The sequence below is a fragment of the Mastacembelus armatus genome, chromosome 15, assembly GCF_900324485.2.
Source record: "Mastacembelus armatus chromosome 15, fMasArm1.2, whole genome shotgun sequence".
NCBI lineage: Eukaryota > Metazoa > Chordata > Actinopteri > Synbranchiformes > Mastacembelidae > Mastacembelus > Mastacembelus armatus.
Genome location: NC_046647.1, coordinates 9,420,149 through 9,445,641, shown reverse-complemented (window position 1 = coordinate 9,445,641; position 25,493 = coordinate 9,420,149). Strand labels below are relative to the sequence as shown.

The following is a 25,493-nucleotide window of genomic DNA, read 5'->3' as shown; positions in this document are numbered from 1 at the left end:
AAACAGTGGAGGAGAAATCCTTGTAAATATGCAATATATTTGAAGTCTTCATGGACACTGTTACACGCATGGCAGAGTCTCCATAATATTTAGGAGGCTCATGTACGCCTACGATGTCCTGTTTATAATAACTCAGTTAAGATCATATCTGGTTGCTAGAAGCCTGAATATAAAAGCTGGGTTATTATCTGGTATAGTGAGGCACATAAACACTTTAGCCTAATCACTGTTGTGCTAACCACAATCTGACTTCTATGGTAATATTCTGACAACTCTGTTTACTCATGTACATAAATTATGTATGTTTGAAATGGATTCTTATGTCTTATCCCAAATAGTAGGAGCAAGGCAACACAGCCACCACTGGAGCACATCATGGACGCTCTGTAGTTTTTGTAAAATGTCCAGGATTTCACCTGATCTGTTGTGGGAACCTTCATATGGAACATGCACATACAGTATCCATAATGTTTTTTGCTTTAAAAGGGTGCAAGTGAGAGGTAAGCGTTATATGAAAAATGTAAAATAGTTTCAAAGAGAAACATAATGGATTGAGCAGGATTGCAGTTTGTAATTTCTCCCTGCTGTTGAATTACCGTACTTGGGGGCAAAAAGAGGAAAATGAGTTATGGAGCACTAACCTCTTCATTCACAATTATCCGTCTGCCTCTCTCTTTCTCTGCCTCTCTCAGTCTTGTATTACACACCACTTAATGGTACCAAACTGACCAACACTCCCTTGAGGCACCCTCTGTCAGCCAAGTGCCTGGTGGTATTTTTCACAACACCCCTCTCAGGATTGAGAAGCACCTTGATGATATCACCACTATTAAGTTTCAGAGAAGTCAACGCTCACTGTGTAAGAAGCATGGGATGATGGTGGGTGAGGCAAGGGCGAGTGGGCTGATAAGAATCTCTCTGTCTCAAAGTGACGACCTGTACTGCCAGGTCAACATCCTTGGGAGCTTTCTGGTGTGAGGCATTTTTCAACCTTGGAAAGGTGTTGAGACATTGAAGGGCGGTGTGGTGAGCTATCGAGTTACTGTGATGTGGAGGACGGGGGTGCATGTTTTCTTTATGGTCTGAGGCATCTGCAAGGCAATAAGAGTCCAACAGCTCGTCTTTCTCCCACTGGTGCATGGTCAGTATCACAGGCATGTGACACCTGCCCTCTCACACCTGACTTTAAGACTGACGTTGATCAAAATCAGAATCTTTACACTGAGTACTGTTCCTGAGCTAAACGGCCTAAAAGACTAGTAATTAATAATAACTGAGTATTCTACACAAAAAAGTGAAAACTTTAATTTATGACAACAGCAGTTCGCTGTTAGTTGCAACTGCACATACAGTATAATATAATCAAAATGATTCATAATGATGCTTTTATTATACCAGAATGATAATATAGAAATAATAAAGACTCCACTTTCTTGGCCATCCATTCTAAGTAGCTGCAATAGAATCTCTTTGCCAAAGTCATTTCACTCGCTGTCTCCTAGCAGCCAAATAATTGAGAAAACTGATGAGCTCCGTTAGCTTCCAAGTAAGCTCTTTTGTTCTACCTGCTTGCTAATTCCTTGCAAGTCTCCATCTTTGTCCATTCAAAGCTAATTCAGCACTTCTCAGGCATATGAGCTCCTGATGACCTCCCGCTGGTATGGAGAAAAATATATAGAAAGCTTGTAATTGGGCTGCAATCCAGTGACCATGTATCCTGTAACCTTTGAGTGCTTTCTCTATTGTTTCAAAAAGAGACATGGTCATATGTGAGGTTAAATCTCTATGGTAAAATATGAAAACATACTATGAGAGTGCTATTTTTCATATCCAGTTTCCCATCTTGAAAACCTGAACTAGATTTGTTTTTACATTCTATTCATTGGTGTAATGGGCATAAAGCATTTCTCTAAAACAGTTCCTTTTAAAACACGCTGCCTTCCGAAGCAGATAACCATAAAAGAATTTCATTACTTTGGATTGACAGAGCTTTTCAGAGTTTTGTCCCTAGGTTTTAATCCAGTTTCCGTTTTCCACACTCACAAGAAAATAGCTCAGGGACAAAATTATCATTTTTGCCATGCAAAGAGTCATATTAAAAAGAGTGCAATTACCAACACAAAATTCTGGCCATCTCTGAATTTAGTTTTAAAACACCTATTACCATCACCCTTTAAAAACAAAGCTATTTGCATACCAGTAGTGCACGGAATAAAGTCACGTGACAGTAAAGGAGTGACAGAGTTTATAAACAGAAAGACACCAAGGGTCCCTGTCATGAACATATAAACATCACATGAAACAAGTATATCATTAAAAGTCTTGTGGGGAATGAAGCAGTTAGTAGACACCAGTAGGTATTTACTTGATCTTTTTACAGTAGTGTTCTCGCTTTAATTGCAGTCTGAATAATAAAGCACCGGAACATTCCTTGTGCTCTCTGATCAATCTGACATATTGACTAATGAAATAAAAGCTTCAACGTCCTCTCCAGCATTGTTGCACTCTCCTCTTGGGCTGTAAAAAAAAGTTGGTGAAATGTGCAATGATAAACACCCATAAAGCCCTGCCTCATTTTACTGAAAGGCCATTATGGTACCATCCTGAGAGGTGCTTTCATTCTCTGACAGTTAGTGAGATTCTTCTCATCTATAAAACATGCAGGTTACGTTGAGAGGTAGCTGTAAACTGCCAGTTTGCTCATTTAGTAATGTCTGGGGAGTGTAGCTATCAGGTATTCATCTTCTGCCTCCTGGCCTCTTGCTGTGGCCCTGAGTGGGAGGACACTACCTCACAATCATAAACGTACAAATAAATGGGTAAACTCTCCTGTCGCTCCATTGCTACTCCAAAAAATGGTTTTATTTGCACAGAAACTGCTGAAAATGTTTTATATTGGGTGATTTTTGCCTCAGATGCTCTGGAAGATTATATAATTATGTCAAACTGTCAGATTTGCCACTTCACTGCAGTCTCTTGAAGGACAAGCCTGTATATTAAATTATTTGGACCTGAAGGCTGGTTATTGTAGCAAGATAGTGAATTCAGTGCTAAAAGACCAGGAAAAACCACAAAATCCTCCATTTGCACTATCCAATCTTCATTTGTAACATCCAATGTCTTTTTGGTTCTGCTAATTGTTAATGAATTCAAACCTAACTTTGCTCTATTCAGGTTGTCTGCTTCACGTACTATGCCCGTGGGACACATAGCCACAGACCCAGAAAACTTTGCTAATTGAAAAAGTACACAGCATCAAATATATAGCCATCTATCTTGCCTTTGTGCAATAACAATGCAATCAAAGGGTAAGTGCATGGCAGAATATGTTTACCGCTAATTGCAATTGAGTGCATTTCCCTAATGAAGACCAGACCTGACCATAATGTTCGCCTATACTCAAAACATTATGTGGGCATGTGTGAATATGTGCTTCTTGGTCATTGTGACCATTAGTGTACAATGCCAACAGATTCCCTTGTTTTGATAATTAATATAACTTTGAACCCACAAAGCTGTTTTTACAAAGGATTTGCCAGGGGAGGGGAAAGGATGTGAATGAAACACTCAGCCAAAAAATTCAGGCAGGAGTCATGCATTCTCCCATGTTCCATTTGGCAGTATAAAGCACAGGCCTGTTATCTTTTATGATGATTAATCTCAAAGCACACAGGTTTTCAAGACCTATCCATCAACTTCCTGTTTGCAGGAACTTGGGAACAAGACTGTAAAATCATGTAGCCCCCCTCATCTGTGAACAATCCACAGTATTAAGCACTTGTTTGTTATATTGTTCTAAACCTAATCAACCCATGACCAGTCACCAACCATAACCAGGTATCGTTAACATGCCAACATAGGTCCAGTGATCTCTTCTGTGGGTAGTATCCAAGTATAGGAACAAACAACCGATATGGACATTGGAGGTAGAATTTGAGAGAAGGGGTAAAACTGAAAACAATGTAGATCATAAAAATATTAAACACTACTTCAAAATTCCTGCTCCCTTTAAGAAACAAAACAAGAGAGAACTTCTAACCAGTAGGAAAGGTGAAGATGTTTGAGAAACGTGTAAGTGAAAAAATACCACAAACTGCACTACTAACATCAAAGTCATCAAAAACTCTGGGAATTCACCACTGGAGCCTTCACAAACAGCATGATATAGGGTGGAAACATTTAAATCCAACAACAGTATCATTGTACAATCCACAACATCAGATGACTTCTGTCACTTGCTCATTCCATGAGTGTTCAGCCTTATAGTGGTGGTTAAACCAAAAAAGGGCTGATGTTGTAGCATGCATCACACAAACAGAGGTTTGCATTTCCTAATCGACAGAAAAACCTTGATTAAATGAAATGAAAGTTGATTATGTTACAGCACGGAGTAATGGAGCATATTCAGTGACTAACATCATACGTAACATTGACAATATTGTCACTTTTGTCTAGAGTTTTACAGAAATAAAATAGTACCTTGTGAAAAACTTAATAATTACTCCTCCTTGACTACCTCTCATAACAGACTGTTGAAAAAAGAAATAATTTAACAGTACATTTGTATAAAGAAAATCATGCCTCCAAAATGGAAATAAAAAAGTACTTGTAAAGCTGATTAAATGGCATACGCTACACCAGACATTTCTGGGCAAAGGAAAAGGAAGAGAAACTGTCATAAAAAAAGAAAGTGTTAACATCTAAATACATTGACATACCACAGCAGACGGTTGTGCTTGAGACGCCAGCTGGTGTTTAGAGTGAAAGCCTAAACCTAGTTTACCATAATGAAGCTCTCAGAGGGAGGTAATGCACTCCTCATGCCATGCTGTTTAACTTGGCTTTCTAACGCTTCCAAACCTGAAACATACACACACGGATTTTTGGGACAGACACAAGTTCTCCCTGGTTGCTGCTACAAAGTGGCACTAGGTATGTTTGCACAGCTTGAGCTGAACAAATGATTTGAAGATTTGATGCCAACTTGTACGAGTCTAACAAAACAACAACAACAACAACAACAACAAAAATAACTTTAGTTGTGCCAAATTGTCTGGGAGTGGGTAAACATAATTTTGCCCTCTCTCTGTTGGGACAGTTTGTTTGTTCAGAACTTGCATTTTCAGGAGAAAAAGCCAAGACAGATTCAAAAACTTGAATTAAAATGTGCATATCATGACTGAAAGTAAGCATTACAGTATCTTTTCTAAGATGTCTGACAAGTCAGTACAACCTAGATTCAAAATATGAGATACTGTTGTGGTCAAGGGCAGAGAGAAGAAGTACGACACAGAGATAGGACTTAATTTGTTTTCAGTCACATCAATCTTCTGCCTCAACTTGCCTCTCAACTCCAACTGTTGTGTGTGGTCACTTCAGGTCTGCTTCACCACAGACAGAGTTTAGGACACCCAAAGTTAAGCCATTCATTTGGGGGACAGTCAAACCTGTCTGTCAGTCAAACCAAGTTTCTCACAGCAACTTTTTTAAGAATGTACACGATCAGCAAAATGCCCAAACACTCAAGATTTCCATACTCCCAGAACAGTTCATCACAAGCTTTTTAACAATCAGACACATGGCATAACTGTAAATTACTGTTACTGGCAAAAGAAGTACTGTCTGTTAATAAGCTTTGTTTTCTCATTGTGTTGGTTAAAGCATCATGGAGAACAAAATCATCAATGAAGATGCTGTGACACTGAAAATTATTAAGTCAGCAACAGTAGTGTTGTATTAAGACAACTGCAGTAAAATTCTGTTGACTATATTAAGACTGTAAACTAGAAACAGCTACACAACTGGCCAATATGTCCACAGTGAGAAGCAAAAAAGCTCTTGAAATATGAAATGCCTAACACTTTGGTAACAATTACAGTGATTCATAGCGAAATTATTTTCACTCACAATCACAAAGACAAATGTTCCCTTCTATGTTGGTGAAAGTTTCAGTATGTGATGAGGGGAGGGACCACCCTTAAGACAGCCAAAGGAAGAAAAGAAAGGGAGATATAAGAATTAATATAGTGCAATATTAAAGCTCAAATGGCAGCCAGGAGCTTCATATACCAATATAAAAATCTTTACCTGTTCTGTAACTATGTGCAATTCCTTGCATCAGATGGTAAGCTCTGTGAAGTTATTTTGACAAACAAAAAGAAGGTAAAATGTTTTTTCCTCTGTTTTGTGTTTTCCAGCTGTTGTACAGTATTTCAACTTGTAATTTATGAGTAATTCAGAGATAGCAATTTGTGAAATTAACAAACATAACAGTCAGTAAGAAAATGTAATATTTCAGAAGTCATAATTGCTATGATTATGAGCAATTTATAACAAGGGATATAGACTGCTCTCCCTTATGCTTTGGTGTAGTGTAAATCGTGGATTTAATCACTAATAGTATGAAAATGAACTGCCCATGCCCTAACCTACAATTGTATATGTAGAACAAGCCAGTTATAACTATCTTATCGTACCAAAATTTGTCATACTCATAATGAACTCTTGCATTTAAAAAAAATGAGGCAATAACAAATACACATACTCAAACACTGAATGAAATGTTCATTCCATCTTTTTATACAGGAGCCCATACATCACCCACTCAACCCTATACCTTCCTTTAGGTCTAACTGTCTATAGACATTTGCAAAATAGCAGAGACTAATAAGGAAGCTCATTAGACCAGAGAACCAACAAAAATGCTTACTGAAGAGGTAATATATCTATATCATAAAGTTCAATTTAAAAATAATGATACTGCTTAGTCATTTTCTCTTTAGGCTTGACAAAAAAAGAAAAGCCATGACTAAATGGTTTTCTGATGCAAGTCGATCACTCATGCTGCAACTCTGTCCTCCATTCAATGTCATTTCAGACTTTATTAATAACAGCACTCATGGGTATCCACAGAACAATCAAATACAATGTGTACAAAATTTAAACCAATATCCAGAGAAAATATAATAATAAATAATCCTTTTCTGTATGAGATTAATGAGATTTAAAAACTTAATTTATTTTCCCCTATAATTAGTAAGCAAAATGACATCATATGCATTAGCCAACAGCATCTGAACATCTGTGCACAGTATCCATTTCAACCTGTTTTCTGAACAGATATCTTCAGATTAAAGGGGTAATTAAAGGGTAATTATTTCTACTGGCAAAAAGTTTCCTAAGCTTTGGTCATACAGTGTGAAGCTAACTTTTCTGTTTTTTCCACCAATTGTGAAGACGCCCACTACGACATGATAAATGCACCTATATCAACTGTAACTTGATGTGTTTCATTAACAACACGGCACATCTCCTAGGGGACTGTGGTGGCTGGAGCATGGTCATGTGGTGCCTGATTACCCAAGGAACATGGGAAATTAAATCTGCTGAGATTATACAACATCCTCCTCCGAGTCTCCTGCCTGTCATAACTTCCTCCTCGCTTCTTTCCGATTCTTTCCCCTCACCTGGCAGCTTTTTGAAGTAAACCTATAAATATGCAGTGTCTTTGCACATTGTTCTCATGTTTGTCTATGTGGTGCAATCCACAAACACACACTTTCTCCCTGACTTTTTCCCTCTTGCTAATTCATCAACGGTGAAGTATATCTACAGTAAGTCAATCCAGACCTGTCCACTGTGGAAGAGGGAAGGAAAAGAGGATAAAGGATCACCTCCTTAGTGCTCATATCAAAGACAGCACTGTGTGGAAGCTGCTAAGGAACTGACTATTTACAACTCCTTGAGTTTCAGCCACTTGAGATATAATTAGCTTCACCATCATGCTGAAGTACAACACAATAATGCAGTAACCTAGATATAGCTCATAGCACAGGGAGATATCACTACTCTGCAGACTAGATACTTTGCCTTACTTTGTCTGTGTATAAATTTATTTCATGTTTTATATATTGTATGTTCCATCTATCAGCCTATCTCTTGTTCTTCTCATATATCTATCTATTGTTCTCTCCATAACTTAATGCAATACATAACGTATTGTTGCTGCTGGGTTTCCTTAATAAAAGAGATCCAAAATCCTAACCCTGCTAAAATAAACTCAATAATGTAGGAAAAGCACCATGATACAAAGTGGAGCATTGCTTTGATGTTCATTTTCTCACCAGTGTCTAAGCATGGCAGACAGACACCCCAAAGCCACCCACAGCACTGGGAATTCAGTTCTTTTACAAAGATCGTGTAGCCTTTGCCTTATTGGGAACCTTAATCTGCTTTGTTTGTCCATGGAAGGGGGGCTAAGATTCTATTAAAGAGATTAAATTGTTTCCATAGCCAACTCAAGCATCAAAGGCCAACCAAATTGCAGCCCTGTGCTTGAGTGGGTTTCACTAAAGTCACTTATTTGTCCATTTCATCATGCTAATGGCAGAAGCCATCATCCCATTACAGCTCCACAGCTGAGAGAGGTTAAACAAATGCAGTTTGTTTAAGGTTGCACTAGGTCTCACTGCTCACCCTTTACACATCACGACAAATCATCAGCTTGTCTATAACTACTCTATATCAGCAGCCCTCTGAACCCTGCTACAATGACCAGGCATTCAAGACATAAGGTTCACTTTTCAGTGTCCCCTTGTTTATCTCCAAACTTTCATTATCATACAGCACTCTGATGTGTTAAAGCTAACCAACTTTTTGTTTTACAGTATGAATTTTCAAGCATGTAAGTGGATATTTTCAGCATGAAAGTCTTATTGGTCTTAAAAGACCAACTGCAGAAATAAAACACTGTAGTTTAGAGTACCTTCTACTAAAGTCTGCTTAAAAAAATAAAGTGTTGATACTTTGTCAAAAACCCCAAATGAGCTCTGTTTTTGGGAAATTGAGATCATTAGCAGTCATTTCTTTCAGGATAGTTACATCAGTCACTGACTTGTAAGCTGAGACCTTTAAAATAAGAACTCCATCATGCCTAATAGAATCATATCATAACTTATCGTTCATTTGAGCAAACAGAACCTAGCCTCATTTCTATTACCATTCCACTGAATGAAGGTCTTTGTCTATAATGAGTCCACAGTCCCTAAGCCCTACAGTAACCACACAATCACTTGTGTCAACAGAAGGAAAATCCATTTCATCAGGATGTCCAGTCAGTGCTTCATTATCTTGCACGACGGCAACAACTGTGCAGCCACGTAGCTCCGGGGAGCTGATGCTGATTGCTGGAGTTCAGTGCATTTGCAGAGAGAGCACCTTCATTATAGCTGTACAGTAGATCTGTTCATGTATACATGTACTGCACATGTACGTGTATAAACCCCTAACTACCTGATTGACAACCTCAAAAAACATCACAACAAATCTTCTCACATTTTGTAAGATTTCAAAAGGTACCATGCTTTGAATTTTTTTTTTTTAATGTCAGAAAAACTGATCTTTTATGAACCAGGTTCATTACAGAAGATGCTAAAGACTCATATTTATGGGTGATTTTCTCAGATAATGTGTATGTTTTCTGGTTCAGTGATGCTATTGCTGCTATAAAATATAGTTGGGATATAAACAGTCTAAAAATATTCTGAGTGTATAAACTTCTCTGGTGCAATGTGCTTCACATTTAAGTGTTCACTGTCAGCTTATACTATGGTGAGCTGCAGACATCAGTGAGATGTCCAGGACTATTAAAATTGGCCATACAGCCTAATATCAATACATTGCCCAGTGTTTAAAAAAGGGCAGCCACAGTTTTGACAGGAATGTAGTTAATGTAGATTACTGAGGAAAAAAAATTATTTTAAACAACTGTAGTATGAGGCTGCAACATAACAAAATTGAAAAAAAGTGAAGGGCATATATATAGTAGTGCCAGTGTTAAGAACTGTTCAATTTACTGTGTGTGACTAACTCTGATTTAAGGATAAAATAAATAAATAAATAAATAAATCTATAAATGCTGGAAGAAAAGTTGCATGTATCCAAATGAACATTTGCTAATTTATGGCTTCTGAGCATCATGACTGCTGTTAGACACTGCTGAGAGTTTAAGTAATGATGTGTAATTCCAACCAACTCTCAAAAATTTGACAGAAATATTTTGTAGTCTATACGAGTAAAATGACACCTTTTCTCAGCATTTACTCCTAATTGCTTAATGAAGGAAAAACCTTTGCCTTAAAAGGAGTTCTGAATAGTGTTATGGAAATGTAACAGCATCATATTTTTTTGAGAATTGCTCTTAAATAAAACTTTTAAGACTAGTAGAAAAATATCATTATTTTAAAATGCATTCAAAATGGCCAGTTCAGAGCTACTTTTATGAACATGACTGCTGTTTCCTAAGCTTTGAAAGAAACTTGTACATCCTCACAAATATTGAATGAACTGCCCTGGGTTATAGGAACTGTATTCTCATTTAAAGCTACTCAGCAAACATCACAGCCTTTCATTTCAGTTGCTTAGAGGCCCTCTTACATGGAATGACTTTTCCGTTTAGCAAACAGGAAAATAATGGGGAGGATACAATTTCCTATCTCCATAAAGTGCTGATCTTCTATGTGAAATTTTGACAGTCACAGTAACACTGCATTAGATTATTTTATTTCTGTTACAACGTGACTATGGATTCTGGACAGTGTGAATTTATAGTTAAAGCTCTGCAACCATTCTGAAGAAATACGCAACGTGAAGCTAATGTACGAAATTATCAAATGGAGCATCTGGTGAAAGAAAATTACATCCCTCAAAGAAAATGGCCTCACTAAAATGCATGCTTTATATTCCTTTACTTACTTGTAACATTATGTTCACATTACCTGCACAATCACCATTACCTAGCCATTATACATAGTAAGCTATTATAGAAAACCTTACCACTGCAGGCCTGTAACCAAGTAGCTCATCAGTATTTCTGCTAAGGCGCACACTTTTCTGGGCTCTCTGTGTACATGCCTTGCATTCGTTTGTTTCCGCGAAGGTTGACAGTATTTGCAAGATTAACTGAGACAAACTGAAATGAGGGATCCAAAAAACACAAAGGGGTAGCGAAAGCAGGGTAAAAGAACTGGCCTGATGACGACCAGTGCACACTGCCTGGGGACTGTGCAAAGAAACAGTCAGCAGTCAGGGGCTGATTTCTCCAACCCTCTCCTTTCAGCCTTGCTTCACTCTGCCAGTAAAGAGCTAGTCTCGTCCAGCATCTCCCCACATTCTCTTACAGATAAAAGAACACACTCCCTCTTTTGTACATGCAACTACACACATTCTCTATCTCCACATCTCCACGCAGGAAGTGCACAGCCACACTCCCTTCTTCAATACTAATTATAGTGTAACATCTGCAACCTTGTACTGAGCTTCAGATTCACAGTTTTTTTGTAAACTATTTATTTTTGTTCCAAAAATGAGTTTTCGATTTCCATAAACAGCACAATACTGGACATTTTTCTAGACTACTGGAGAAGCAGAAGCTCTGAATCTGCAAGATGCCTTGGACTTTCCAGTTGTCACTGCAAACAGTTCTAATGAAACATCTGTGAAGGGGAAGCAGAAAAAAGGGATTAATCCAGCTGAAATGCAGAACCAGCTCAGCCATCCCACTTCTCAAACTTGTTCTGCTATCAGAGATGTCAGTGCTACATAGGTGGAGCCACAGTACCCCCTACAGGTTATTAAATATATAAGCTTTAGGAGCATTGAATCTATTCATCTAGTGGTATGCTAGATTCCCTGGTAAAGAAAAGTTTTATTTGCTTGCTATCCAACAACTCATTCAACAAATCATGTTATTAATCTGTTACATAGGACCAAGCCCTTATTACAAACATGCACACACACAAGCATATACACAAGCCTTCATATACTCATATATGGGTAGCAGTACGATGTGTCAATTTACAGCCACCATCTCCAAGAAACCTAGTCAAAGAATTATTTTATTTTGTTTTTCTGAAAACATTGTTTGTTATTGACATTCATGTTATTGCCCAGAAAGACATAGAAACATACAGCATAAGGTATGCTGTTTTCAAATGGCTGTCTCAGGACAGGGAGGGAGTGAAGGAACACGGGTGAGAGGAAGGAGTAATAAAAACAGGGATACAAACAGTGAATTTCTGACCTTGACAACAATCAGTTAAGTTCTGTGTCCACTAGGGAAACAAGTGGGGATCTGACCTGAAAGACAGGCCTCTTCATGAACATTGGCAACTGTCTTCCGAGAAATTCAGTCGGTTTCAGGGCCCAAACATTGCTTTGGGTGTGTGGGTGTTTATGCTTTTAAGTGTGAGCATTACAGAGAACCAGAGTAACTGTGAAGAAAGGAAAGGCTCATTCTTCAGAACAATCAATATGGTCAGAGATCATTTAGCAGTGTCCAAGCAATGGAAGAGACCAAGAGAGCAAAGATTCCAGTGATTACTTTCCATTAGCCACATTTTTATCTGGCAAAATAATTTCTTTATGGTCAAGCTGGCACTACATAGGTCACACAAATTAAGCAAAAATTCACACTGACCAAACAGTCTAGCAGGCTTCAAGGCTGCTGACAATCTGGATGCTGGGAGAACAGAAACTGCGCTGAGATCAGAAGGAGGAAAAGCTCACCAGCTGGTCTGCCATCCTGATAGCAGGAAAAACCCTGTCCTTACGTACATCTTTCAGGGTTGATACGATTAACTGGACTTTTTAGTGCAAGACCCAACGCAACCCACTCACTGGAGTCATTTCACTGTTCAACAGAGCAGCAAGTTTCACTCTGCTAGGGGCATTGATTTTCATTCTTAGTGTGACAGTGCAACAATCACAAGTTTGCTCAGGAAGTTACCAGCCCTCCACCATGGTTTCTAATGTATTTTCTGCTTGCATATTTAAGTATCAGTGTATAGGTGCACGTACAGGGACCTGGCAGCATAGTAAAAGAGAGAACAGAGAGAAAGAGACAGACAGAGCCTGAGGAGCATGCTGGAAGCATGGCTGCATCACTCAGGGCAGTTATGGCACAGAGTGTGAAATCTGCAGAGAGACAGATAGACCTGTCGAGCCAAACTCTCCAGGGGCTGAGCGTGTTGTGCAGCACATCCATGGCTTCACAGAAAATCTAATGAAGAGTCTACACTGACATGATCCCTTAACATTTGGAAGCAAAACCAAAAGCTGTAACCATCAGTCACTAAGGGAAATAGAAAAGATAAAACTGAACTGCAAATCTGACATCATTTTTGGCATGTCATGCCATAGCCTGATGTGGTAGCACATATGGGCCAATTGGTGAGACAGCCTATTCAGTAACAGCTAAAAACTCTTCCTGCCTAACAATAATGTAGTACCCCAACAACATTTTAGACAGATGCAGTAAAATACAGATTTGAACAGCAAATCAATTTCACAAAAGAGTACTGGCTTTCACAAAGTAGAAAATGAGAATATGTTGCCATATATTACACACAGACCTTTAAAGGCAGCTTAAAGTTGAGAAGAGCAACAATGAAAAGTCTGTCTTTTTACAGTCTGTCTGTAGACCAAGTGCCAAGTATGAGAATAAAAACGCCAATCTAATTCTGGAAAGCCAAAAATATTGCCAGAGCACTCAGATGGTCATTCCCTAATAAACAAGGCAAGTGCTCTCCATTAAGAACTGTGGCTCAAAGAAACACATAACACACTCTGGATGTTACACATCATTATCCTGCTCTGCTTCTGTGCTGCCACTACTACTAGATTTTCAATAAGTATGAACCAGAACCACCACGTACTTCCCTGACCCAAATAAAAAAAAAAAAAAAGTAGCCACCAGTGACATGTGTTTATACTGTTACAGGGCCTATATTATTTATAAGACAAACACTCAAATCTTCCCTCAAATAATCAAGTAACAAAATCCATGGCATGTTTAGGTTTTACTGCAACACACAATTTAACCATTAGAACAAGTTTAGTAGTTTAGTTCAAGAGCAATTCAATTAAATATGTGATTTACAATCTCGTTTTCCAGCGTAACAAATGGACAAGTTTCCATTATCCCATAAACTGGCTGAAAAATGACGAACATATTTTCATGTTATCTTTAACAACAGAACAATGTTACATTCTGTCCTGTACTGGCTGAACCAGGGCGTGCAGCCTTCTGTACTGTATGACATACATCAGTGATGGTAAACAATACGGCCTGTGTGCCAAGCAACCCTGCACGCAAGCACTGTTTGAATCGATTGCATATCTAAAAATGTATAAATGTCAATCTCCACTGGATCATGGTATTCTGCCCTCTGAGGGTCACCGCTCTCATCAAACCTGTGATGACTGCAGTACAAGCTGCTTCATACGACTGCATACCAATTGCCTGTCCCACATTCATCTCACCACCTTCAAGTTCTTTATAGCATTCATAACCAGATTTCCTGTGCACACTAAATTGGCTCCTGTAAAAAATGATCTAATACAGAAAGATGGGAAAGGTTTACAGCAGGTAATGGATTGGGAGACACACTTTGTGCATAATTACCACAGTCATCATGATAAGAGAAGCCCTCTCCACTTCATACAGCTATCTTTATGACCTCATTTTGATTTGAGATGGATGGCAACACTCACATACACTCCACCCATGTCATAATCCTGGGTTTGCCATGTAAAAGCAACAGTAATAACATACAATAAATTTAAACCCTCGTTCACACCTTTAAATTGAGAGTGAACCCTACAATTTTCTAAGAAGTATGTTTTATTAATTGCAGTAGCCTCCTCTTTCAGTTTATCATTGTTCAATACCAATCCAAAGATATACAGTATAACACAGACATGAGCTACTACGGAAATTGTTGGGCGTTTATCAAAATTACAATACAACACATTATTGTCGATTTCAATCAGAATATACTACAACCATTATACAAAAGAAAAATGCATGCAGTACAAGAATCTGGGCAGAAAGCCTTCAATGCTTAGGGAATCAATACCCTTGACAAATGATTCAACTTGACAGTACACTGAGGAAAAATGGTAATCCACTATTGAGAGATGTGTCATAAACACTGCTCAAAAAAAAACACTTAAATCACATCAGCAATGTGATGAAGAAATTATTCAAGTTAAAATATTTACAAATGTACACGGTATAATTGGTTCAAAGCAAAAGTATGTAACAGTCGTATTCAAAATCACACCAAAAATAAAAGTGAAAAATTGTCCTACAGAAACCCAGGGCCCATTGTACCAGCATAAGGTCACTCTGAGGATGTCACACCAGTATCTCACAGGAATCAGGGTAGTGTTGGGTATGACATGAAGGTCTGCGTGGCCCTCCAAGGATATGTTTCCCCAGATGATCACTGACCCAACACCAAAACAGTCATACTCCGTGATGTAACAGGCAGCATAACATTCACCACGGCATTTGCAAACTCTTTTACATGAACCTGCTTTCATCTGTGAAGCGAACATGGTACCAATTCTGGTGTTCAGTGATAAATGGCAATTGAAGTGCACAGTGCTGGGCTGCAAGCACAGGTCGTACTAGGGGACACAGAGCCCTTATGCCACCCTCGTAGAGTCTGTTTCTGACCATTTGGTAAGAAACATGCACACCACTAGCCTGGTACGTATCATTTTGTAGGGCTCTTGCCGTTCTACAGCCCTGTCCAGCTCTCTTGGTGTAAGGGCTTTTCAGAGTTGCTTTTGCATCTCCATTGCACCTGTTGTTACTTTCATTTGAACCAAAGCAGGTGAAAATTATTCACAGTCACTTGTGCTTTCTAAATGGACAGACTGAAGTCCCCTGAACAGACTTGGTGTTATGCTGTGATGATTAAGTGTTCCCTTAATTTCTTTAGTTTAACAACCTCCCTGTTACTTTCATACTTTAAAACAGTATGAAGATGGTTAGTTACAGGTACTCTAGGAGTGTAGGTCTCATAGCATTTAAAGCACAGTGGTGGCAGACCAATGCAGGCTCATGCTTAACATTAGCCCGTGTTGGGCCATCTGGTGGGGCTGGAAGCTGCAGCTCAAGCCATCTTGTCATAATATGTCCATCCTCCCCTCCACCCTTGCAGGTTACCAATTCTCACCACAGTACCTCCTGTCCCACTCTCTCCAGGCTTTCACCCAGGTGGCAGTTTGAATACCTCCAGCCAAAGAGAATTAAGGAAGAATTAAAAGCCCAATGAGCCTAATAATTAAAGTTTAATGGAGGACATAAAGCAACTTGACACCCTCTAAAAGCTATAGTCGGGCACCATAACCCCAGTACTAAGATGGCCTGTGTTCCCTAAAATTACAGACATTTCTCTTTTGCAATCCACATATTGCTGCTGTCATGGCAAAACATTGCACACATTTTCAATGCACCATTGGTTTATAAAATATATTCAAAATGTTATGTGATAAAGTAAAACAAAAAAACATGCAAACACTGCAGCTTTGCTTATGTCTTGAAGAGGTGCAATTTTGGAGTCCTCTGAGCTAATGCATTAGGAAAACAATAATGCTAATGCACATAGGAAATCAACATAGGCTAGGTCATAATGCATTATGGCCAACATGTCAATATTCTGTCTTGTGTTATAGTATCAACATACTGAATTACTTTGTGTAACCACAGTACTAAACAGTCCTAACTCTGCAAGCAGGTACAACAGCATAGGATTATACCAACAACCGGCTCTTCTGTTTATATCACCTTGTGACATAAAAGGGTACAATAACAGCCGAAATATGCAAAAGTGCAAAAGAGTCCTTCAAAGTCTCCATGTATTTTGTACACAGACCATCACATTTACCTTGAATTTGTATCCCTGCACTTGTTTGACAGTCTGACAGGTTATTAAGCTTTAGTCTAATACTTCCATGGTGCTCAGGTTCCGCACTTCATACACAGCAGTCTACTGGTCCCTAAATTAAAAACAGCTGAAACAGTGGACATACTGCAGCCTAGAGACTGAAACAGATGAAAGGCAAGAAGTTGAACAAACTATCAAAAGATCAGAATATGAGTATGAACAGAATGTCAGTGGGCAAACTACTGTGACCTACTGAAAATTATAGGCTTCAGCAATTCTCTCAAAATTTCAGACCCCCTTCCAGCCTGCTAAACAGAACGAAATGCCTCCTGGTCAGAGCCTGGATGTATAGCAACTTTACAAACTGAAGAAAACTTTAAAATAGAAACCTGCAATGTTCCTTTCTCAGCTTCATTCATTCGCTTAATAGAATTGATCACTTTAATAACTGCATTTGCCTTGATTTGCATAAGATACTGCCTAAAGAACGTAGATGTAATATACACTCTGCAATAAAATAACGAAAAAATACAATGAAAGGGGGTTTCATGACTGTTAGTCTGGTGTATATTAGACTATGAGAATACATACCATACCACCAGTATGTCGTCTCACTCTCTCTTATTACAAAACTCAACAAAAACAACACACTAATAACCACTACATGTACTACATTTGAAAAGGCCATAATGACATGACATTTAGTTCTGAGGTGTAGTAAACAACATCTTTGTCTTTTGCATGATACAGAAGAAGATCCTTCACCAGGATGGGGATTTACAGAATAGATTATATTCATTAGCCTCATCCAACAGAGCTGTCAGTTTTTCACATCTATTAGTCTTGCATAAATTATAGAGAATTAATTTCACACAAGATGCATGCAGCTTAGTAGACTCTATTGTGTGTGTGCGCAAATACTGCATGTGGAGAGAAAAGGTAGAAATCAAAATTGGGCTATCAGTGGTGTAACTATCACCTCAGTAGCTGCAAAATGTTTCTGAGCAGCTGCAAAAGCAACAGGTAAAACAATTTTTAGTATGTTTGACTGTGTGTGTAGGTTGTGAGAAGACTGTAGAAAATAACATAACACTAATCGCTGGAAAGCGCATTTCTGCTAATCCTACCTGCTTCTATATCCTTTATTTTACTCACTATTGCAGATCTTTACAAAGTTTTCCCTAACAGGAGCACTGGCTATGTGACAACTAATCATTACAGCACACACACACCACATTAATGACGAGAGTTGAACAGAACTGTGAACCAAATCAAAATTAATTAGGCTAATAACCTTGTGCTTCAAGTATTATTCACTTTAAAAAGTTAAGTAAGATGACTTCAAAACATAATCTACGCATTCACTGGATTTAGGGAAATAAGATCAAGAGCAGTTTAACAGGCTGAACAAACACATTTGTGCAATGCCACAAGAACCAGCCCTTTCTAACTCTTAACAGTAGAGGGCAACCAAGGACAATTTAACAGCTGAACTGCCTTCAAGCGTCCCACACCACAAAACAGCTTCCAAAAGTCAAGGAGCCGAATCCTTACCAGCATTGACGATGGCATCCACCTCCAAGATAGTAATATCTCCTTTGTAGAGAGACACTTTGTCACTCAGTCCTCCACCACCTGTCGGTTCTTTCCCTTCCTCTTTGTCATTGGCTGAAATAAAGAGAGAAATTCAGCCTCCTGCATCAATTCAAGGATGAGCATAAAAATATGGAAGTGTCCTTCAATAAAAAAAAATGTTAGGTAAATTCTTTTAACAAATAGACACAGAGGACGAACTTCGGTAAGATTATATAGAAGTTTTACTTGCAAGGAGTAACAGTCACACAGCACCTGAGTACAGCATGAGAGTCACTGGCTGCTTGCAGCCCAGCACATCAGTTTTTATGGTAAGAAAAAAGGGAGGTGATTTCACACAGAAAGACATCTGGGCCCTTATCAAATAGTCAAGGTTAGAGCAAACTGTGCTCACTGAGAGCAACAATTATATTTCCACAATACACAGTAGGCCCTATTCAAAAGTGTTATACTAAAGTAAGCTGGATTAGGTCACTTGAGGGTAAACATTTTAATTTCTCTAACAAAAATGTATAGTGGTGGTTCTTTCAATAACTAAACTTTCTCAAATGTGCTTGAAAAGGCAAAAGCTTCAGTTAAATTTGGTCATTAGTATCCTATAATACATTTTGGAAACCAATAAAAAGTATACATTACAGTACTATTAAAAGAGTTTTAGATGGAAACTGAATTTGAATTCACATTCTCAATTAGTTTTTATAGTCTTAAGAAGTTATCTGTATATTTGTCATTCTTCTTGTTGCAGTGGAAAAAAAATATGACTTCAGGCAGCAATTTGTGTTAAATACTGTGAATGGCAAGAGTTGAGCATTAACTGTGTTGCAGTCATTTAAAAGTCCAGCCAAGAAATTTTATTAGAGCTTCATCCTTGCATACATAATTTAATTCCCTCTTTATTTTTTCTCCATGTATGACCTACCCGTAGCATTATATATATACACATCTTGTATATTGCATTTATAGCTAAATACACCTAATACATTTATTTACGTATATCTTTTATTTTTTGCATCTCTTATTAGTACCTTAAATGTTATATTTTTAAAGGCAGAAATATGTCATGTAGTATTCTGACCCATTCACTTTGGAACACTTTGTGTTGTATATTTAGTTGTAAATGGACAAAATTGCCACCTTAACCTGGTGTTTCTGTATGCTTCAGGGTACCTTCATGCACACAAGCATGTGCCTCTTAATAGTATGTCTGGTGAATTCAATTTTTCACATGTACAAACCAGTAAAGTTCTAGAAACTTCAAAAATAATTAAAAGAAACAGGATACAGCCAAGACGACACGAGTGGCTTCAGGACAGGTCTGACTGAATGGCCCAAACAAAGGCCAGACTTAGGTACCACACAAAATCTACAGAGAGGACCTGAAGATACAGGTTCACAAATACTTCCCATCCAATCTGACAGAGCTTGAGAGGATTCAACAGAAAAAAATGGAATAAATGTCCCAAACACAGATGTGCAAATCTTATGGAGATGCCAGAAGACTCAAAGTGTAATAGTAATAGTAATTGCCTTCAAGACGACTTCTACCAAGTAACGAATTAATGGTCTAAATATTTGCCACATAAGAAATTTCTGTTTTTTGGCTGTTAAAATTTTTTAAAAATAGCTAAAAGATGTTTTTACTATTTTAAATTCAATCTCTTTAAATCAATTTAAAATGAAAGCTACAACACAATACATTGTGCCAAAATTGAAGGGGTCTAAATACTTTCTAAAACCATACATCATCTTCCACTTATCCTGATACACCCACAGTCGCAGGATCACTGGAGTCAATCCCAGCTGAGATTGGGAGAGGTGGGTTACACCCTGGACAGACTGCCAGTCTATCACAGGGCTGGGACACACAGACAACAAACATACTCACATTCACACCTACGGGCAATGTAGAGTCATTAAATTAACCGAAGCCCAAACTGTATGTGTTGGGACTGTGGGAGGAAACTGGAGTACCCAAAGAAAACCCATACAGGCACAGGGAGAACATGTAAACTCCACACAAAAATTTCCCAGTGTGGAACCTAAAACCTTCTTGCTGAGAGGCAACAGTACTAACCACCACACCACCTCTTTCTGAAGCCATTGTATGTAAAAATCCTGCAGCACCTCATGCCAAAACATGCTGCCAAGCAAAACTTAACCCAGTATTAAGAAATTTATTTTGAGTAACTGTGTAGCATAACTAGTTACGACTGAGAATAAGCATATAATGAAACTATTTAAGAATACCACAAGTAGTTTTGAAATGAAATCTTAACCTAGTCTTTCTTGGGTCATTACTATTTGCTCTAAAGCTCTGTTTCTATGGGCCTATATAAGAACTGTAGGTTTACTGAGTTTTCTTTGTTACTTTTTGTGCCATATGACGTATGATTTATTCATTTATCCATTTTTGTTCCTTAAAAACATCAGCAAATCAACTTTTCCCAATCAATTACATATTTCCTTAAACTCTTATCAGATTTAACCACTGCAATTTTGATTTATGTATTTGGAAAAGGAAAAAAAAATTAAATCAATTTGATACTTTGATATTTCTACACAGTGCTAATGTTAAACTGTACAGTAATACACCATGGTTGCAACTTTAGAAAAGCATTGTTAGTATTATGCATGTACTTGAGCACAGGCGAAGAAAACGTACAGAATTATGGTTGTTTTCATACAGTTATTTTCTGCTAATTGTATTTTTTAAAAAATATGGTCAGGTTTGTTTTGAGGGCCATTTAAAATGACTACACATTGTTAGCCTGGCTACAGGAACTTACGAAAAATGTAGTTTTGCCTATTACAAATATATGGTCTCTTACTCAATTTTACATAAGGGATATGCTATAACTCTTCTTCTATGTTCATTGCCTTATTTCCTGTGCAACTGAGGAAATCACCTCACATCAAGCCATGTTCAGTCTTTCTGACATAAAATATTTCTACCTCTGTCCATCATTTCTCTCTCTCTCAGTCGTAAGGCCCTCAGCATGGTTTACACAGAAATAGGAAAATACTTGGGATGACACATGGAGACACTGGAAATACTGAATAAACTAAGAATAAGAATTTATGGCATGGCTGTGTACACACTGCCATAATGTGCCAATTACCCAACTTAAGACATTCAGCATCTCAGACAATAAGCTGCCTCTCTTACGTCTATTTTCCTCTCTCCAGGTTAGAATCTTGTCCAGAGATATAAAATCTTGACGACGATATTCCTTGCGTCTTGCCTCCTGATCTAGATGGAGAAGTCTCTCTGTGGAGAAAAACAACCATAAATTTTAGCAAGAATAACACTGGTACACTATGCTAAAAAAAAGAAGGAAAAAGAGGAGGTAAGAAAGAGGGAAATAGATTTGTCAATGGCACACACAGGTAAGAAGTGTAACATTCATTTCCAGTGAAAGTTGTGTACTTTCCAATTTAATTCTCCATCGACTGAATTCGTTTGTACTTTTAATTTCATATCAAACTGTATCCAAGTGCCCTTCCTTTGCTCTTCCCTGATCCTGCTCCACCCCTACCTTGCTCTCCAAATTTACTTCATAAAAACTGTAATTTTCAATAACATGAGCTTGTTTCACATGTTAAAATCCTCCTCTGGCTTACAGGGTCAAAGCACAGGTTCAACAAAAAAAAAAAAAAAGAGGTCCACACTGGAACTGGTAGGGAGTCTTGTACAGGAGGATGGCTGCTTGCCATACAAGATGTTTGAACACAAGTACTGTGAATGAATGTCCATTTACTGCATCTGTGTTCTCAGGCATGTACCATGGAGACCCCGAACAATGCTGATGTTTGTTCCCAGCAGACATCCCACTGCCCGCTGAGTGCACTCATTAGTCCCCTTTCCTTTGGTTATATGTTTTAATTAGTGAAACTGGCTGCTGTTTGGATTGGCTGGGATGAAACTGTGTCTCCATTGCTCTTAGCTGAGACCGACAAGCTACAGTATGTCACCATGTGCCTTAAGCTTCATTGTAGTCTGAACAACAGCCCTGTAGTGCTCTGCAAGCTTTATGTGACTGTATTATTAGTTGTTTGTTAAAGAACGTAAATGAGTTTTTCGAAATTGTGCATTGGGCAATTTCTGTTTATAGCGTACCTTACCAAGTACTGAACATAAAGAAACCTACTTTACCATAATTACCCACAGTTAAGTACCTACTGGACACCTAAAGTGTGTGCAAGCGATGTATGTACTTTAGGTTATTGGGTTGTTAGGTACTGCAATAAACTCCATCATAACTGGCATCAGCACATCATGCTCAACCTCTTGCACTGCTGTATCACTTTGTCCTCAGATCTCAAGTCTTCATATTAGTCGCCAGTGATTACAGAGGTGCCTCAACTTGTTGCTGTTTCTCCAGACAGCACTGGGCTGTTCTGCAAAATAAGCTTCATCCCAATTATGTGCTTCATTGTAGAATCTTCACCAAATAAATTCCCAAGTATGTGAATCTTGGTCAATTTAACCATCCCCTCTGTCACATGCAGTTTGTCTAAATGACACTAAAGAAAAGCAAAACAGCAGTACTTTATTAGACTGTTTTTACAGGTCTAGGCATGAAAGAGCAGAAGAACTCTGTACTATTCTTTTAAAGGAATTATGAATTATGACACTTGTCCGTTATGCTAATGATAGCCCAAAATATTGAAGCAATAGATGCTGACTATGTTGGAGAAAGAAACACAAGGTGCCTTAGGTCATCTTTTGGCAACATCCCATAGCAGGTCTGGCTTACATCAAATATATTCCTGCAGTGGGAAATATCTGTTCAATCCCTTATGTGTTTCTCTCCCTCTTGCCCAGTCATACCATTCCCAGGGCTGCTTTTATTCTACATGAATGAATAAAAAGGCAGTCAAGCTCTCTGGACTACACTAAAGCATTTCATCACTGTGCTGAACTTTTGGTCGTTAAAGAATCCCAAAGCTTAGCTTAGTTGCCATGAGAACAAGATAGGCTGAAAATGTGCTTTATTAAATATAAGTGTATGCATAGAGTACAGTGAGGTGTTACTGGTGCCAAGTCCCACATGGGTTCCCTGTACTGGGTCAGTTCAAGATGGGAATGCCAGCCAGTGTTTAATTATTAAAATTTCTGTTTTCATGTTTCCTTCCTTACTTAATTTGTTTAAGGAAGTTGTCTAAAGTCTGCACCCTAGTCAAATTTTGGATGTTTGCCCCTTTCAAAATAAGGCTTGTTTTGCCAAAAAACAATGATGGTACTACATGTTACCAGTTTTGTGTACAGACTAGCCTTCGACCAGACGGCTATTCTAAAAAGATATATATATTTTTAAATATCTTAATTTTCAGATTTTTTTTTTTTTACTAATTTTGATCTCCTCTTGCAACAGTTTGAGCAAGAGGTTTATATGCTCAGAATTTCAAATCTGATTCACTTTGATGGTCATTTCATGCAGCTACCTGCTAGAACCGGAAATGACTGGCTAAAATTAATTATTACATTTGCTCAGAGACTTAAGATAAGATTATTTACAAAATCTCATACACTTAAGGAAAATAGCAGGTTTGATGACAAGATACTAATAGAACTGCAATATTTTACATCTTACATTAAAACAAACCTCCCCAATAAAATTCAGCCATGATATCAACAATGGTAACAAGAACCCTTGTATTTGTTATTATTTGGTGTCACATCCCAGCTGGATTAGAGGTCAGAGCTGCAAAAATCGTGTTAAATTGAATTGATTGTATCCATTTAAGCCAATGTGATGAGATGAGAAGTTCATCTGAGCTTCTATTACAAAGTTCCCAGACGTGGTGCTGACTGTGCCCATTTCTCAGCACACGTTCAGATACACTGAACTGAAACATCGCTCATTAACGCCAATCATTTCACCTGTGCTGTGTCTGAAGCTACGACAAATGAAAACAGTGAATAACTTAAGAAGTATAGAAAGGAGCAACACGTCTTTGCCGTTTTGTGCACAACAGGTCCATCCTGTTTGTTTACGGCACCTGGAGTCAAATAGGCAAGTTTTATTTAGCATGAATCGAAACTTTCAGAGTGTGTTTTGCAAAGCAGAGGTCGCTCTTCTTTGTCTTCTAATAAACACACACGACGATGTTTTCAAACGACGAGACAAGCTGTTTCCTTTGTTTTACTGGAGCTGTGACCGCAGTTTGGACACGGGGGAATATTTATTCACAGGAAGGTCTCTGGAAACTACCGCTGCTGTATCACACAGGTGGAAGGCAGGGTGTGATGGTGCTGAGACCTGAATAAGGCAGAACCAGCGGTGAGCACCTTAAACGTGAGCTAATGAGCAGGTAACTGTGTGAACAATGTTGATGCGAATGTCAAACATGCATTACGGCATCTAAACATCATTATAAGATCTTTACCGCCGCCCTTTGGGATTAAAGGACAGTCTGGATAGGTAGGCAGTGTTACAGCAATACGAACCAGACTGAAACAGAGGCTGTCAGTCTTCTGGCATGGGTAGGATTCATGCTGTCTGCCGTGCAGATGGTGATAGCCTCATTCCTCCCCCAAAAAGCCTTACCTTTTTCAGTCTTCCAGTCCTTTTTCTTCTTGCTCATGCTGCCGGAAGGATAAGACTTCGGAAGGTTGTTTTTTGAATGTGACAACCCCAGGCTCACAGTGAATAGTGCTCCGGGAGAACCTGAAATGTAAAGTGAAACAGCCCCTGCACGGTTGTCTCACCTGTGAAGCTGTCAAATTGCTATGGTCTTCAGTCGACTCAACCTACCGTGAAATTATGTGTACGAATCCTAGTCAAATGATTGGTTGTTGAGAACGGGGAAGTGGCCGCACGATTGGTCTAGCTGATGCGTCAATCAGAGAAGATCAACACACCGGGGAGGCAGGGTAGGTTGTTTCCAGTGGTTCCGCCTCCTGGCGTGTGAGGTGGTCAGTTAATGCAGGGCCACTCGGGCAGAAAGTCTACTTTGAGTCACTTAGAATAAACTTTCAAATCAGACACTGCTTTGAAACTTAACAAAAACTTTCTGAAAAGCTGCATTTTTTTTGACAAGTATCTAATTTTGAGTTAAATATTGATCTATTGCAGAGAATATGTAGGATGCAGGTGCATACAATGATATTATATATAGTAGTAGCCTATATGTGTACTATAGATCTGTATTATAATAACT

At 38.4% G+C, this 25,493-nt stretch overlaps 1 protein-coding gene across 2 annotated transcripts in view; it reads right to left on the bottom strand.

The window, feature by feature from the left end:
• The window catches only part of macrod2 (mono-ADP ribosylhydrolase 2), a 370,378-nt gene extending 345,279 nt beyond the window's left edge, over window positions 1–25,099 (bottom strand). Inside the window, exons 1-3 of one of the 2 annotated variants that reach the window (XM_026308573.2) lie at window positions 24,881–25,099; window positions 21,496–21,597; window positions 18,291–18,404 (exon numbers count right to left, since the gene is read on the bottom strand). In XM_026308573.2, the coding sequence (XP_026164358.1) occupies window positions 18,291–18,404; window positions 21,496–21,597; window positions 24,881–24,917 (253 nt within the window). In that variant the 5' untranslated portion in view covers window positions 24,918–25,099. The remainder of the gene's footprint in view (window positions 1–18,290; window positions 18,405–21,495; window positions 21,598–24,880) is intronic. The other variant, XM_026308574.2, reaches the window with a different exon arrangement.
• Between the last annotated feature and the right edge of the window lie 394 nt (window positions 25,100–25,493).